Source organism: Podarcis raffonei, chromosome 2, assembly GCF_027172205.1.
Source record: "Podarcis raffonei isolate rPodRaf1 chromosome 2, rPodRaf1.pri, whole genome shotgun sequence".
Classification (NCBI taxonomy): Eukaryota; Metazoa; Chordata; class Lepidosauria; order Squamata; family Lacertidae; genus Podarcis; species Podarcis raffonei.
Window position 1 is genome coordinate 62,500,766 of NC_070603.1, and position 17,076 is coordinate 62,517,841.

At 42.5% G+C, this 17,076-nt stretch overlaps 2 protein-coding genes across 11 annotated transcripts; one reads left to right on the plus strand and one right to left on the minus strand.

The window, feature by feature from the left end:
- Window positions 1-125: 125 nt before the first annotated feature.
- HNRNPH1 (heterogeneous nuclear ribonucleoprotein H1) lies at window positions 126-15,330 on the minus strand. 10 transcript variants are annotated; one of them, XM_053376983.1, is made up of 14 exons: window positions 15,207-15,330; window positions 14,834-14,998; window positions 7,080-7,208; window positions 6,191-6,346; window positions 5,870-6,013; window positions 4,531-4,669; window positions 3,459-3,637; window positions 3,302-3,373; window positions 3,114-3,244; window positions 2,883-3,018; window positions 2,545-2,628; window positions 2,371-2,421; window positions 1,241-1,333; window positions 126-873 (listed from the first exon to the last, which is right to left on the minus strand). In XM_053376983.1, the coding sequence occupies exons 2-14, from the start codon at window positions 14,880-14,882 to the stop codon at window positions 755-757; spliced, it is 1,482 nt and encodes a 493-aa protein (XP_053232958.1). In that variant the 5' UTR covers window positions 14,883-14,998; window positions 15,207-15,330; the 3' UTR covers window positions 126-754. The 10 variants fall into 10 exon arrangements, with proteins under 10 accessions (XP_053232958.1, XP_053232959.1, XP_053232955.1 ...); XM_053376984.1 differs by having other exon boundaries at window positions 3,114-3,226; window positions 7,080-7,214; XM_053376980.1 differs by having other exon boundaries at window positions 7,080-7,214.
- On the plus strand, window positions 8,791-13,321 carry LOC128407943 (deoxycytidine kinase 2-like). Its single transcript, XM_053376999.1, has 7 exons — window positions 8,791-8,970; window positions 9,888-10,003; window positions 10,196-10,389; window positions 10,588-10,735; window positions 11,675-11,790; window positions 12,207-12,306; window positions 12,887-13,321. Exons 1-7 carry the CDS (start codon window positions 8,874-8,876, stop codon window positions 12,908-12,910), a joined length of 795 nt encoding a protein of 264 aa, XP_053232974.1. The 5' UTR covers window positions 8,791-8,873; the 3' UTR covers window positions 12,911-13,321.
- Window positions 15,331-17,076: the final 1,746 nt, after the last annotated feature.

The window sequence follows — 17,076 nt, forward strand, 5'->3', positions numbered from 1 at the left end:
TATTGACAACTCTTGACTTTGCAAACAGCAACTTTCTGCTGCTGGATGAAACTACTAAACTGGTGGCAGTAATCAGTGTATCAATTGCTGCTGGCAACACAGTGCACATTTCAAATCAAGAGAGGTTCCAGTTTTTAAAAGGAAGTTTTATTTTAACAATTTTCACTTAAGCGCAAACACCTAAAAGTAAATCACAATACAATGAAAGATTAAATCAAGGCCTCAGATTTCATACGAACACCAAGACCAAAATCCTAAAGGTAGCCGTATTGCGTCTCACATTTCCCCATTAACTTAAAAAGCTTAAATGCGCCTTACAAGATATTAAAAAGAAAAAACTAGAACTAACATGCCAAATGTTCACTTTTGAGATTCCAACACAGCTCCTATATCTTGTTTGTACAAAAAGGCATGTTCTTGAACATGCTCTGAAAACAGTGTCTGGTGTTATATGGTATAAGAGCAACATTTAACATAATTGAAACAGCTTTAACCTAAATACGCTTACTGCTCAAATACACTCCTACAACAAAAACTGGAAAAAAGCTGAAAATTGTTTAACAGGAACTTCTTTACTTGACTTATATCCTAGATGAATGTTTCAGCATATTCAAAAATACTGAACCTGAATGTTTTAAAATGATCCTGATTTCACTTACAAGTAAAGCATAAATCACAAGCTTGTATTGCAAAACTGTTAAACTTAGTTTGTTTTGTTTTCTTAAAAAAGGTTGACCAAAAATTAGGAGACCAGTTACATTCCCCAGCCTCCACTCATGTTGGACATGTTCGACATTCCAGCCATGCCATTCACTCCCATGGATGCACGATTCCCACTGCTGTAGTAGCTGCTGTTCATTGCACTCTGGTTACCTAAGACAGATAACAAATAAGACAATTCAGTGCACTCACTTACATACATGGCACCACATTTCCCTCACCCCCAAGTTATCCTTATAACCTGCTTTAGATCCTGTACTATCACACAATGGAAGTGGCAGGCTAACTTCATATAGACTGGATCCAACTCTGCATCACCCAACATCATCTTTTAAGTGTTGTTTTTTTAAAAAAATCTAGTCACTGAAAGCTTTTCCTGCTCGCTCATCTAAACTGATTTTCTAGCTGAAACCAAGTATTTGGACAATATTTTAACTTAACTTTTTCAAGACAAGTTGATCCTTGCATTAGGTGGGTAGCTAACTGCATAACACATCCAAGACTAATAAAAACATCTTACCATATCCGCTCATGCTGCTTTGACCACCATAGCCTCCTCCATAACCCCCACTCAACTGCTGGTTAGCTGGACCACCGTAACTGGATTGGCTTCCTTTCAAGTTAAGGACACACATGTTAAGACCTTGGCTACAGTCACCTTCCACAAAAAGCATATGCCTACATGCTACTTTAAAAAGGCAAGTCTGCTCCTAGTTCACTGTGTACCTGAACTTTATTTTGAGAAGATTCTTCCTAATTTGCTCTTCACTCAGGAATTTATTTGCAGATAAGCAATTTATAGATTCTTATAGCACCGGGGTTTTCAAATTATATGAACAATTGAGTTAGAAGCAGAGGAGGGTGTTCCCCCCCCCCCGAAACTGCTATTTTATTTCATAGAATCATAGAGTTGGAAGAGACCACAAGGGCCATCGAGTCCACCACTCATTTCAAACCTATTGACTTAATCTGAAGCAGCATTTGGCAATATAGAGCATAGCCTTCATTATGTGGCTAACAGACAACACAAATCCTTTTGTATATGTAGCTTTAAACAGCTCAGGGGAGGTGCCAAAAGAAGTTAGTCTTTCCAAGCTGTGACTAGGAAACCTGCACCTGACACAGAACACCTTTCTACATTTTTGTACAAACTAAATGCAAAATACAGCTGGTAACCCATTTCACATCTCTGCAAAACTCTTTTGCAGTTGAGGATATGAAGTTTGCTTTTTTAACTTAATTGTACCTTGTAAAGCACAAAGCCATTCTGTAAAGTGCTACTAAAACAGCATATGCACCACATACAAATAAAACGAACCACCACTTCAGAATAAAACTTTTTAGTACAAGCAAACCAAGCTTCTGAAGTTTTGGTTTTACTGAATATTCAAGTTAACAGGACATCCAATAAGAGGAACCACCATTGTGGTACAATCTTTGCCAGTTTAATTCTACCTTCTATTCAACATTCCTACCCTCACCCTCCCAGCAGTGACTGCTGTAGGTAGAAAACTGTAGCAACATTACGGACAACAAGCATCTCTTCCCCCAAGCACCCAATGTTACCACTCTGCACCTTGGAAACCATTCATACTACCATTCACACATGCATTCTAATTGTCAAAATGTAGACCCAAAAGTTTTATATACCTGCCAATGTGTTCGTGTTCCAATCTTGAACTACCCCTTCTGTTTCCTTGACTGTGATTAAGACAGAATGTTGAATATTAGTTTTAGGCCATTGAGAATAAGCAGAACTGTAAAAATTAGCCAGTTTTGTTAAACATCAGCGGGACAACATGAAACTGAATTGCTTACACCTACCCATTGCTCCCATCATTTGACTGCCATATGCACCACCACTTCCTCCAGCTGTGGAATTCAAGAAGAGTTCTACATATCGGTGTTCTAAGGAAAGAAAAAATAGCAATGCTCTGAACACAAACAGTTCAACTTACCTCATGTACAGTACAAAGAACTTAGCCAACTTGATGCAAAACTTGAAGGCTATTCAATTCTGAGAATCATGAGCAGTAGTGAACATCACGCTCTCACCAAGTTACCACAATGTTAACAAGCAAAGCCAGTATAGTAAACTGATTCATTCTACTCTACAGTTTTTTAAAAAAAGTGCATACATCTGCAGGGGAGCTTTAACTTACGCATATTTGCTTTGTCTTTGGACATTGCAGCAACAGCATCCTCATGAGTAGCGAACTCAACATCTGCTTCTCCTGTTACTCGACCATCAGGCCCAATTTCAATGTGTACTCTTACAGGATTAAGAGGCGAGAAGAACTAGGTAGAAAAGACAGTCATTAACTCAATGAAAATTTCTCAGGCAATGTTCTGCAGCAACAAATCCAAATAAAAATGTCAAGACAGTCACTTACATTGTAAATGTCGTTCTCTGTAGCTCTGTAAGGTAATCCTCTCATGTGCACACAGTGACCAGTTGTGCTTTGGAAAGTAGAGGATCCATCCCCATACCTGTGGTCTGACATCCCTGTGGAAACAGTCCATTCTAAATCTTTTGTATGTAGGACAAGTTTCCTCAATTGCCCTAATCAAGAATTCTTACCTCTTCCAAATCGATCCGATCCAAAGCCATAGCCATCATTATATCCATTATAGTCATCATAACCACCATAACCTGCAACCCACAATTTAGAGTTATGTTGAAAATGATCTTCCAACAGAACTATCTGTTTTTGAATAAGAAAGCTCTATATATTTACCTCCTCCATATGCACCACGTCTCATTCTTTCAAAACCACTTCCTCTACCAAGGCTGTTGTAGCCTCTTCCCACGCCCGGCCGGTCATAAGGACCTGGCCTCTGCATGGCCATAAGCTTGCGAGGAGGATCATAATGAGTGCGCACTTCTGCTCTGCTACTCTTGAAGATTTCAATGTACCTAAAAGGTTCACACACATAAAACTAGTTGAGTTTTTTTAAAATTTGCATATTAGGTTATACAATATAATACATTACAATACCACAGCCTTGGAACTGGCAATTTTAAGCCAGAATTTTTACGTTAAGTCATAGAAAATAATCCAAGGCTAATTCAGTAAATCAGTTTGAGGTTGCTCATTAAGATATCCCAACCTTAAGGGTTAGGGAGAGCAAACTAGTTTAAGCTTCTGAAGAATCAGAACTTGGAGGGACTAATGTCCACTCAACAGCACCCATATTTTGCTCATATGGCAATATGCAAGAGGGTTAGAAATCCAGCCTCCGCCAGAATTCCAATCCATCAACACACTCCAAAAAGCACTATGTGCTCATGAGCCCATCCTATGCGTTTGCATAGCAAATCAGCAAATGCAAAAAAGGTGCATGCTTCAATTAATACGTCACAAAACTTAGAATAAATCCCTTTGTGACATTTTTGGAAATTATGTGTTTATGTGAAAAATTATACAAGAAAATGTTACATCAATATATAGAACAAGTTTAGTAATCACATTTTCTTATGGTAATAAAATGCTAAGTGTCTTTAGAGCTAGAGGCATAATTGGTGCTATTAGAAAAATTTAAAGCCATAATCTCTCAACTTCCTTAAATATCATTTAAACTTGTTCAGAATGAACAGTTTTGAGAGGTCTAGGGAAGGGTAGACGAACTAGCCTTTCACAGCCAGTTTGCACAAACATAACAAAAATTAACGTTTCATTATAAAATTGGGGGTGTTAGTAGGGCATGAAATTACATGTTGTGAGGTGAGCACTTAAGAAGAGAGAATATGGATTTAATAACAGTTTACCATAAGAAGAGCGACATATCCAACCAACCATCCATCCCCACCTGTGCCCTATTCTTTCCTTGTGTTTCTTTAGAGCCTTTTCAGCTATTTCCTGTGAAGCAAACTGCACGAAGGCCTCCCCCGTACTCCTCCCCTGGAAGTCCACCGGCAATGTTATCCCATTTGGCACGATTTCCAACCCTTCAACCCAAGGACAAATAACCCCAGTAGGGGGGTAATATTAACATCACAAGCCCAATCATGATTTTCTTATAGCTTTAAAATACACCAGAAGTTATACTTTATAAATTTCAGAATCAGTAAACCATACTATTATAAAAGAAACATGTCAACAAGAAACACTTATTACATACTATTTAAAAGATTCTTAACTCAGCCTGCTTGCATAAAAGACATTTCTGTAACATTTTGATTAATATTATTTCCAATTAGTGCAGGATGTGTTAAGAAAAACATTAAAGCAGCAATTTACTAATAAATAAATTCAATTGAACAATTAAAAATTCCTCTAAAAATGTCAATTCTAGATCTTAACAAGAATCAATTTAAACTCAAAGATAATTTCATGCAAAATATTTAACAGATCTAGTAACAAAATCAAAGATTTGCATTTTCATAAACACTTCATTTCAAGACACTGTATATACATATTAACTTTTATGAAGAAAAAACAACTTGGGAAAAAATATTTCAACAGAAATCTAATACGGTGCAAGTTGATCTGTTTATCACAATTCATCAGAGTACATTCACACTTATCTGGACTACTGCAATATATTCCAAACATTCTGATGTAACGCTCACTTCCATTTGCTTTAACATTTCAGTTTCAATAGAGTTTTTAAGAGCAAATTACTTTATGACATACCAAACCTTGAAGCAAATATTTTTAAACCTATCAGACAAATACTTATTTTCTGTATTCCTTTTACATGTCATAAAGAGCTTCTACTACACATGTGAGCATTTCCTTCCATCCATTCAACCAAGCTAAAGTTGTAACATTTATTCAATAACCTTATCCTAGACACTCAAATTTAAGAAAGCATTCTAAATGTTTGGCTGAGTGGAGTGGAAAAGTTAAAATGGCAACTTTGCTTCCAATCTTTACTTTATGGTTTAACGATTAGTTAGTCCTTAAAGCTTTGCAGGGTTAGACTGGAATAAAGTTTTACTTGCTACATTAAGTTTTAGAGGCAGTTCTCAAATTATCAAATAATTTAAACTACTGTGTTTGTCTTTAAAAACACCTAAAGCATAACCATACAGAATTGGCCTTTCAAGGATTATTTATTATTAGTTGGCTAGGCATTACTTCAGTGCCATTGCAATTCTAATCTTTACCAATACAGCTATAGCTAGAACTTATACCCCACATACCTGAGAAAAACTGAACAATTTCTTCCTTGCTACAACCAAATGGAAGTCCTCTAAGACGTACAAAACCATCATTAGCCGTATCAGGGCTGTTAGGACCAGTATGCTTCAGAACCCAATCCATTTCAACGTTGTTTGACTTGAAGACTGTAAGAGGCACTTAGAATTAATGAATTTTGGAACATGGCACAAAAAGGTCAATGCACGACATTCATTTGGAGAACAGGTTCACATTTACATACACACAGAAGAATAACCATGCATCTAAGCTCCACCCAACTGAAGAGCTACTTAAGTCAGTTACTATGTCAATTCAATCCAAACCTTCAACATATCTGTGTCCCATTGTTTCTCTGTCTTTTTTCAATGCCAGCTTCACATCTTCTTCGGTCTCCAGTTCAACAAATGCTTCTCCGCTTGGTCTTCCTTCCCTTGTGTAGATAAAACGAACCCCTGAAGATCCATTTAGTATTTTGCATTCTAAGAAAGAGCGGAAGAACAAGTTTAACACACTGTCAGAAGCAACACTAACTTCATCAAGGACTTCTAACTGTGCAAAGGCTTGGCTTGTACAGCTACAATCTGATGTGTGTCCTTGAAATCTCAATAGAAGTCAATAAGGTTCTTTCAAGTAAACAGTTTCATCCTGCAGTACAGAATATATTATTTATGTAATTATATGTTTAACTTCAAAAAAGAACAAAAGCAAAATTAACTTAGCCATAATATTATTATGGGGGTGGAAAGTGACAAAGGAAACATAACCTTATGATCTTTATTTCTGTTCTCATTACCATGAGCTGTCGTTCTCATTTCTTTGCAGTTTTAAGCATTGTAGTCCTTAATACTATTTGAAGTACACAGCACAAATCTAACCATGTCTACTCAAAAGTAAGTCCTGAATCCAATGAGGTTTACTCCCAGGTAAGTGGGGTTAGGATTGGAGCCTAAATTGTGAACTGTTATATCCTTGAAGGCAGCTTCCCCTATTACCAGAGGGGAAAGTACTTAATTGTTCATTTTACTCTTTTTCTAATTCAGAGTTCTAGATTTAATCTAACCTGCAACACGGAAGTTCTTACGGAGGAAAGGGTATGGAGAGAAAAAAACTACAGCTTGTTTACCTTTCACTACAGTAACTGAGTACGGGAAGGAACCTGCTCCATGGAGACTTGGGGGGGGGGGGAGAAGCAGACACGCGAACGGCTCTTACCGGAAAAAAACCTCTGCACCTCATCCGCGGAGCAGGACCAAGGCAACCCTCGCACTTTCACGACATACCCCTCGCCGCCTTCGGTGTTTAACATCATGCTGGAAGTGAGCGTAGTCTCCGTTTCGCCTTCTGTTGCTACGGGGCAAACAAAGACGTCGCCACACTGAGTGGGGCAGAAGATCGGCAACGGAGCACCTCGCCCGCCCAAACTCGCCGCTCGCCCTCCCTCTTCCCCACTCCTCAAGTCTCTTCCCCACGTACACATGGCAAACCGAAATGCTGGTCCCCCGCGGGCGGGTTTTAGGGTCGCTTCGCCTCTGCGAACCCAGTGGGCCGGGCGGCGGCGGCGCGCTCTAGGTTCGCTTATGAAATGGCGCCGACGGAGGACTTGCGTTTCCGCTCGGCCGAGCCCTGGCGCCGCCTCAGAAAAAAACAGGCCTCGGTCGTCGACAGCAGTCCGAAGAACCGGCTGCGCAGAGAGGCCCCTCGCTAGTCGAAGCAAAAAATACTTGCGGAACCCGAACTGGGACAGGACCAACGACTACAAAAGTACGAGGGGGCTCACCTGCTTCTTGCGCGGCGTGGCCGAAAACGCAGCTCACGGCGCGTGCGCGCACATCCCCACGCGGCGCATGCGCCGCGCTGCCTGCCCATCCCACCCCCGCGCCGAAAATACAAGCGCCACTTGCGCATGACTTGTGGCAGACAAAACTCCCCCCGCCCCCTCCCCGCTGCGAGACCAAGGCTACCAATCGCTGTGCGCTTTTACTTGGGAATACAGTACACCCCTAGTGAACTTAATGGCATTTACTTCCGAGTAAAACAAAGTTGGTAGGATTCCGCCGCCCCCTCCCGCAACAACCGATCCTGTTCTCGTCCTGCTTAGCCTGCCCAACTCAATCCCCGCTCATCGTACGCATGCGCCGAAGAACAAAGCCAACCCCCCTCCTCCAAGTTGGCTCTTTTGATTTGCCCTTACACGCAAGACTACGAGGCCTATACCCTTCATTGCATAATCAAGCGGTGGAGTCATCCATGTTGTACGTGCTTTCAACGCATACGGAAATGGCCATCAAACATGGCAGCACCGACAAATCACCACATTTCGCTCAAGACAGCACCAATGGCACCGCAAGCTGTACCAGTATAAGACTAATGTACAATGTCGGTATAATTAGCCTTTTCCAACTCAAAATGGCACAGGAACACAAATGGCGCTCAAAGTACCTTAGAAAATATGTTGTGGGCTACAGACCTAACGATTCCTTACATGCTTTATACTTTAATGCCACTCCCTTGATGATCGGGGAATTAAGCCCCAACTAATTATTCGACCTCTTTCCACTTTAACCCGATTCCACACGACCTCGTGCGCCCAATTCTGCTTATGGAACATTCTGGTTCCATAATTCATGGAAATTGCAATTTTACCACAACATAGGCGCCAATTGCAAAGCCCCCAATAATACAGCCGAAACAAAAATCCAACCTGAAATTGCGAGTGCCAGAGGCACTTTGTGAAAGGGGAGACACGCGGCAAGGGGCGAGGACTGCCAGAAGCAACTTCAACCGCGTCTCCCCACAAGAAGGGCGGGCGGCGGTTTCCAGAGCGCGGGAGTGAAGGGTCGAGCTCTCCTTGGCAGGAGAGCCAAGAGGGCGGGACGGGGAAAAAGCAGAGGCGGGTCGCCGCTATGGATTGGCTGAGCACAGGCGGGATTCTTGAAGAGACGCGAAGGCGCGGGAAGAGCTCGCCTCAGTTCCTTCCTGAAGCCAGGCAAACAAAGACCGCTCGCCATGTATCCCCCCGCCAAGCGCCCCTGCGTCGGACCCAGTGCGTTGGACCGCAGCTTCCAAAAACGCCTGAAGAAAATCACCATTGAAGGGAATATCGGTAAGTGCCTGGCCCTGGACCCGCCTATGTTTGCTTGATAGGAATGTCTGAACGTTGGTGTCTGCCTTTTAAAAAACTTAACTCCTGTAAATTAACGGTGGGGAAAATGAAGCCTTTGCTTCAAGGAGGGCTTCCTATTTATAAAGACAGAGCTATTAGGACTGCAGTGCAGTGCTCTTTTCCCCTCTGTCCCAGCAGCACGTCTTCCGACGCCTAATTACAGCTAGGAAGACGGACGTTGATATGGCGGGATTTAAGGCGCTGGCGCCTAAACATTGATAAGGACAGTGCTGTGTTCGCCTGTTACACTCTGCTAAAAACACGGCTCAAGGCTGTCCTTATCTATTTACTGAATAGATTCACAGTACTGTATATGCTTATGGAACATCCGCTTATATAATATTGGGCATTAATAAATCAATGGTAACAAAACTAGTTTTTAAGACAAGTCACTGCAAAGGTCTGGATTGAAACAGCCAAGTCATACAACGCTTCAATGAAAAGGGTGCACGGGTAAGAAAGCCATAAAAACCTGGAGCTTCTCATACTCAATACATACTCCAATACAGTGCTCTGATGGTGTTTCCTGCTTGGCAGGGGGTTGGACTCGATGGCCCTTGTGGTCTCTTCCAACTCTATGATTCTATGACTTCTCTAAGTACACTTATTTTCTGCCCTCATACCTTCCACACAGCACAATGTTTTGTCATTTTGGAGATAGAAAACCAAGTTACACAACGTTATAAATGCATTCCAAATCAGGAGCTTGGGGAAGAAGGGGTAAATAGGATTCATAAGAGAAAGAAGAGCCTAGCCTTGCAAGTGTTTTAATACCTCAGCTTCTGGAAAGGCCAGTGTGTGTCTCTGTATTATGCTACCAATGTCTTATCCTAATACTAGCTGAATTTTCTTAACAGCTGCAGGGAAGTCCACATTTGTCCAACTACTAGCAAGGAACAGTGATGAGTGGGAAATAATTCCTGAACCAATTGCCAAGTGGTGCAACATCCAGACAACTGAAAATGAGTCTGAAGTAAGTAAGCATGCTGGCCCCCTAGTGCTAAATGTTGCAATACCACAAATGTTGCAATAGTCAATGTAACTTAGCAATACTTTATGCTTCTTAGGTTACACTAGATGCTGTTTTACTTTCCACAGCAGATGTTTGGTATGTCTAACAACCAAGTGACAAGATTACTGACAGACTCTTTTTTATCATTATCAGGAACTTTCAACATCTCAAAAGAGTGGTGGAAATCTACTTCAGATGTTGTACAGCAAACCTACAAGATGGGCTTATACATTCCAGACCTACGCCTGTTTGAGTAGAGTTAAAGCACAATTAAAACCAATTTCTGCCAAGTTACTTGAAGCAGAACATCCTGTACAGTTTTTTGAGAGATCAGTCTACAGTGATAGGTAAGAGCATGCATACATTTACAGAAATAAGATACTGGTAGAATTAAGGGGCTACTTTACATACACCTTGCTAAAATAAAATATGAAGTATGCATCCAAAATAGTCATTTTAAATGTAAACAGTACAGTGAAAGACCCACTGAGTTTCTCTTCAGGTACACAGTATCAATTTGCATTTAAAAGCCTTTTCTATTACAGGTATGTGTTTGCCTCCAACTTATTCGAATCAGGAGACATCAATGAAACTGAGTGGGCAATTTATCAGGATTGGCATGCATGGCTTCTGAACCAGTTTGACTCCAGCCTAGAGCTAGATGGTATTATCTACCTCAGGACTACCCCTGAGGTATGCTTCCTTCTCCCCAAACTGACTAGTTTTTGATGCAATACTAGTACCAGAACTAGGAGTTCTTGATACTGAATAGAGTACACACAACTCCCCATTTGCACAGGGGTTGTGTTCTGAAACACCATACACACAGGAGGATGCACACAAGCTCACCGTTCCGCAGCCAAAAATGGTGCATGTGCCAGTGGTCACACATGTCTTGACGGTGTGCAAATGGGGAGTTGCCTGTATTGTGCTAAGGTTTTACTTAATCAAATTTGAATGTCTTTGATGGCCCCTAAAGAGTAACTTTTGTCCTAGACACTAAACATGGGCAAATCACAATCTTACCTTTTAGTCCAATATTCATGAACAGCAACTTGATGCTTGATTTTACCCAGAAACAGTCCTGCTCAGTTAAAGAGCACTGTAAACCTAAATCTCAAACCTTTTAACAAGACATTCTGATGTCAACAGAATCTACGTAAATACTGTTGCCGAGAGACAACAATGGGCTTATGTAGTCCTTTTAAACATTCTTATTTGTAGGATATCCATCTAAACTAAAGCATTGTTAAAATCTTCTGTATCCTTCTCTCAATAACAATGTTTTACTTGCATTGTCAGGAGACTGCAATCCATTTTCTTAAGTTTACTAAGCATTAAGAAGGCTGGAGTCCTAAGCCTATGCTTTGAATCATGCTGTGTTTAAGCTAATTGAAAAGTTTTGATATTAAAGTTTAAGAAGCTAGTATACCTAAGTATTTCCACTTCAATAATGTTTCAAAGTCCAACACTGATGATTAGGTAGCACTCATTTTAGATATATGTAAAGTTTAAGTAGATATAAATTTACATCAATTCATTGAAGGTAACGATTAGTTAGATACACGTGAGAACTTTTCATAATAACAATTCAGCGTGCTAAATGTTATATTGTGACATTAAAAATTATAGAAATGCATGGAGAGGCTACGCCATAGAGGCAGAGAAGAAGAACAAGGAATTCCACTGGAATATCTAGAAAACCTTCACTATAAACATGAAACCTGGCTTTATGAGAAGACAATGAAGTAAGAACTCGCATAGCTTTGACACTTTCATTATGCTAGTTTCCCCCCCCCCCAAAAAGCCTGCCATTTTCATCATCGCTGCAATCAAAGTTGTTACTAGATTATTATGTTTAGCTCATTATATTACTACTTTTTCTTAAAGGTAACTTAAAGAATGCCATACTGAAATGGCAAAAAGTGTTATCTTGCAGCACAGTGGCTACATACTTCTAAAAGTGTTTTAGGTGCTGCTGGTGCTTGTTGTCTTTAGGAGATGCAACCCTAACTTGACTCGAAGTTTAAGCCACAAATTCTATAAACATAACAGTTTAGAAACTGAGAGGTTAACAAATGGGATGTCATTGAGATTCCTTATTTTTAAGTTAATGGATATTTCTTCCAAGTAAACACTGAACTTTGTGGATTTTGTTTTGTAGGGTGGATTTTGACCATCTTAGAGACATACCAGTTCTGGTTTTAGATGTTAATGATGATTTCAAAAATGATGAAATAAAACAAGAATACTTATTGGAAAAAGTAAGTATCTTCCATCCTATGTTTTTTAAAGCCCATGTGCTTGATTTAGCTAAATCTACCTTTTGTAGTCAGAAATTCCACGAGGGCTTAAATGGCCCATAGCTGACTGTCCTTTTCTTGCTTACAACTTTATTGTTTAAACCATGGGTAGGCAAACTAAGGCCCAGGGGCCGGATCCGGCCCAATCACTTTCTAAATCCAGCCTGCTGACAGTCTGGGACATAGGAATTCATTCATTTTTATTTATTTTCCAAAATATAGTCTGGCCCCCCACAAGGTCTGAGGGATCTCTTGCACTAAGCTTGACTAGTGTTTTATACACATGAATCAAATGCCATTAAATTAAAGTCAAATTTCCAAATCAGTGTATTAGACTGCTGCCATGAAAGTTGTCTGCTACAGGTTAGATTATCTAATGTGCAGAATGCTAAACATTATTAGCTAGCTTTTTTCCTCATGTGACCTCCTCCATGGACATTTTATAGCCAAACTCACATGCAAATGTTTAATACCTGGTTTGGCCCTAGGGTTTTGATCAGAATTGTTTTCAATACCTCATTCACGTATCTTGTTTTTACAGGTCAAGGCTTTTTTGACAACTTAGCAACGAAAAATACCAGTCTAGGAGGATATTTGGAGAAGTGCCATTTTATCTAGTGTATAACTTTGTACAGTAAACAGTCCCTGCTTTCTTTGTATGGACATAAAGTGAAAGGTTGCTACCCAGCAGAAAAGAAAATCTTTAATACATAGATGTAAAAAGCTATTCAAGATACTGGGATCGTTTTCAGAATGAACTCATCTTGTGGTCTGAGTTTCTCTGAGGTAAAATGAGAGAATTTGTGCATCTTGCACAAATATACAACTTAGAAGAAATTCTACTCATTACTGGAAGTGTCTAAAAAGCTTACTTCAAAGTGGTTTTGTTCAGATAACTTGTTTTGTGTAAATCAGATATGTTTTAGGTACAATAAACATTTTGTAAATAAAACCTCTGTGAATGCCTTCATCAGAACTTGACTGCAGCAAATGTTTTCTCCAAGAGAACAAGGCCACTACATTCACATGTACTATTGGCCATGTGCTTTCAGGAACTAAACTGAGACAGATCAGGTATCTCACCAGCATGTGCCCACTCTTTGGTGCATTTAAAGCATATTCTTATCAATACACCCATTTCTTAGTCACAGGGGTTCATAAGGTAAGAACTGGCAGGTTGAGAAATGTCAAGATTTAAGACTAGCAGGGTTTTTTGTGGGGTGGGGGTTGTATGAGATTATGGAGGAAAACTAAAACAGTTTAGAACCATGAAATGTATAATCTTTACCTTAGAAGCAAGTCAAAGTTCAACAGTGCTCTGGAGTGAAACTATATACAATACAGAGGAACTTTTTTATTTATATGGAAAGACAAGTTTTCCTTTAAGTTTGATTGGTTTTTTTCCTATAAAGGTCTTACTCCTCACCTTTGCTTAGGTAGATGAAGCAGAGCAATTAAAATACTTCTAAGTAAAGGACAGCTTGGCTAGTTGAGCCTATTGCTAGTTCCATAATTGAAGAGAGGAAGGAATTGGGCATCTTGCTAAAGAGCCACTGCCACGTGCGCCCTGAAACCCGGAACCCAGCACAGCCAATTCTTTACGGCTCGATTAAGATGTCGGGGAGGCTATTATTTTTATTTTCCAAGCGTGCCAGCAACACATGGCAGGGCCATCTTCAGCAGACACGCCGCGGAGCAAACAGCGCGGTGCTTTGTGCAAGGAGACGCGCGGTGGGGGGCGGGGCGGAGGACTGGGACAAGTTCGACGCGCGACGCCCGACCAGTCTCCGAACCGCCGTCGGTCACGTGTCGCGCTACCCTCCATTTCGGGGATTTCTACTTATCGAAACAGCTTTTCCCCCCCCGCCCACTATTTACAGCGCGATCCCCCTCCCGCAGTCCTAGAGCTAGTCACGTTATTCTCTTCCCTGCCGTCGCCTCACTATAAGCATATAAGGGCCCGACGTGGGGGGGGGGCGGGGAGAGGAAGAGAAACGGGAGAAAGGCGGCCGATTCCTTCCACGGCGGCCTCCGAGCGCGACTCTACCGCCTCCCCTGCCGCCTAGGCCCCGGAATGGCCGCCGAGCGCGCAGATTGGGCAACACCCACCACAATGGCGGAGGCAGGACGTGGTCAAAGGAGAGAAGGGGGGGGAGGAGAGAGAAGAAAGGGAAGAGAAAAGGAGGAAGGCAGAGAGCATATAAAGGGAGAGGGCCCGGGAGAGCGAAGGGCGCGCTCCCGCCGCTTTCCCCACTGGGGAGGCTGGTGGCGGCGAGAGGCCTAGAAAGGAAGGGATGAGGGAGCCTCGTTGGACTTACACAGGCAGGCAGAGCGGAGGACCGAGGCGTCTGCGCCGAAGCCCCTCCTCTCCCCCTCCCCCCTCCCCCGATCTGCGCCAGCGCTCGAAAGCCGCAGCAGCAGCAACGGCCTTAACGGCCGCGGATTCCTTCCGCCGCCGCCTCCTTGCCAGTTGGCGGCGCCCACTCACCCAGGCCGGGGATCTCTGGGCCGGTTTCTTCAGTGTGGCAGGGATCCATCGCGTCGGGCCTTTTTTCCCCGCTGTTCTTTTTGTGTGTGCGTGCTCGCGCGCAAGTCTGTCTTTCGCCCGGCGACGATCAAGGCGGCTGGCGGAGTCGATCAACCGAGCGTGGCGCTAAAACAATGAAGGAAGAACACGAGAGGTGGTTAAAAAAAAAAAGCCCTCGTCGTCCAGCTTCCCCAGCCGGAACTGGCGTCGCTTCCTTCTCTCCCCCCCTCCCCGCTTCCCCATAGCGCACCTCAAATTAAGGAAGATTGTATTTTTCAGAAAAGGCCGAATCCGATCGCGCGCGCGCACCTCCCGCTTCCTCCCTCAGACTCACCAGGCTTCCTCGCAGTTGCTCTCCGCCTCTATAAATAACTCCTTCCCCCCACTTGTAGGCTTGTGACATCAGATTAAGTAACCCCTCCCCATTCCCGTCCAGCGGAACCAACCAATCGCTTGGCTACAGAGGAGCCGGAGGGGCAGCGTCTCCCCCATGCCTTGCTCTCCGTTAAAGCGCCAAGGCTCTTTTGTACCTTCAGGGTAGGAGGGCCTGTGGGGCAGGTGGGGTGGAAGGAGACCTACTGCATCGACCACCCCAGGGCTGCAGTCCCTGATCCTCCCGAGGAAGAAGCGAACGCCGCGGAATGCGCTAGGGCTAAAGTGAACACGCTGTAGCTGCGGATCGAGCCCCCTATCTTGGAGCAGCTGGAATCCTATGGACGTTCTTACTCCGTCACATAATAACTCTGCATCCTTATCTCCGCTGGTGGTTCTGCTCCTCTGAAGAGCCTTTCCATACTTAAATACAGAGGGGCCAAGGAAGGGCAGTCAGTCGTATCCTTTCAGACCCTCCAAGTGTCCCTATTTTCTGATGTCCAGGTTTCTGATTTGATCCCGGAATGTCCCACTTTTCCTTAGGTTGTCCCTATTTTCATTGGAGAAATGTTGGAGGGTATGGCATTATCCAACCCCAACTCCCCAGCCATCTGAAGGCAGCCCTGTAAAGGGAAGTGGTTTTTTTAAATGTTTAATGTTTTAACCATGTTTTTATGTATGTTGGAAGCTGCCCAGAGTGGCTGGGGCAACCCAGTAAGATGTGTGGGTTAAAACTAGTAAAATTGTCATTATGGAATGGGACGTCCCTATTTTCATCTGAGAAATGTTGGAGGGTATGTCCTTCGTGCAGGGGAGCCAGGTATTTGCCCCTCAATTTAGCTTCCAGAGTGTTGGGCTAGGAGACTAGGGTTAAAATCCCTGCTCAGCCATGAGGCTCACTGGGGCCACTCAAAGCCTCTCAGCCTAAACTACTTCACAGTGTTGTTGTGAAGATAAAAAAGAGAGGAGGAGAACCACTTGTGCCACCTTGAGCTCATTGGAGAGGAAGTGGGATAGAAATGTGGCAAATAAATTTCACCTTTTCCGAACATTCCACACCTGACACACAATCTGTTCACTAGCACATTGATTGCAGTTGATAGGATGTGTGTCATTTTAAGACTGGTGACAAGTGACTCTTTCCCCCCATGCTACTTTGTGAACTTCTAAAACGAACATGGGTGTAGACAGGGAGGGGGAGCTGCCCCCAAAATCAATAAAAATACATAGCTAACTGAGGTTCTGCACCCCCTAACAAAATGCCTGCCCCCCCAAAAAATCCTGGCTAAGTCCATGAAAAAGCATGTCTGTTGCATCACCACAGTGAAAAAGTGTCTGAAGTGTGTAGAGCAAAACAAGACACACCACCAGCAGCTCACAATTTGGGCAACCTTTTGCTTTTGTTTTTTAAAGCTCTTAAAACACTGTGCTGACCTCTCCTGTACTCAAGTGCATATCTTCCATAATTTAAGGCAGTGTGCATATGTGAGAAAGAGAAGCAGAAAATGCAAGTATGGCTGTTCCCCAACTGTGGGCCTTATCCCCCTTCCCCCATCTCTGTTACATACAGCCAATTATCTGTTGATCCTAGCTCTGAGCTGGCATAGTAGAGCACTAAAGTTTAAAGTCCAAGTTTGTCCACTTGCAGAAAACTCTCGGGTTTCTTTTACCAGTCCTCCTACTTTAACAAGTGAATGTATCATCCAAAGGTTAAACCGACAAAAAGTTTGTCCATCTGCTTTTAAAGACTTCCACTGTCTTTAAAAAGTTACATGAATTTCAGTGGGCCTTATCACTAAGTAAGTTTGTATGGGATTGCAATCTTAGGGTTA

What these genes read in the sequence shown, in the direction of transcription:
- HNRNPH1 (XM_053376980.1), bottom strand. Translation starts at nt 14,882, where the DNA reads ATGGATCCCTGCCACACTGAAGAAACCGGCCCAGAGATCCCCGGCCTG. An exon ending in ACGTGGTGCATATGGAGGAG is followed by an intron (nt 3,374 to 3,458) that starts GTAAATATATAG and finishes TGTGGGTTGCAG; the next exon opens with GTTATGGTGGTTATGATGAC. An exon ending in AAGCAGCATGAGCGGATATG is followed by an intron (nt 874 to 1,240) that starts GTAAGATGTTTT and finishes TATCTGTCTTAG; the next exon opens with GTAACCAGAGTGCAATGAAC.
- LOC128407943 (XM_053376999.1), top strand. Translation starts at nt 8,874, where the DNA reads ATGTATCCCCCCGCCAAGCGCCCCTGCGTCGGACCCAGTGCGTTGGAC. An exon ending in CAACTGAAAATGAGTCTGAA is followed by an intron (nt 10,004 to 10,195) that starts GTAAGTAAGCAT and finishes TATCATTATCAG; the next exon opens with GAACTTTCAACATCTCAAAA. An exon ending in ACCTCAGGACTACCCCTGAG is followed by an intron (nt 10,736 to 11,674) that starts GTATGCTTCCTT and finishes TAAAAATTATAG; the next exon opens with AAATGCATGGAGAGGCTACG.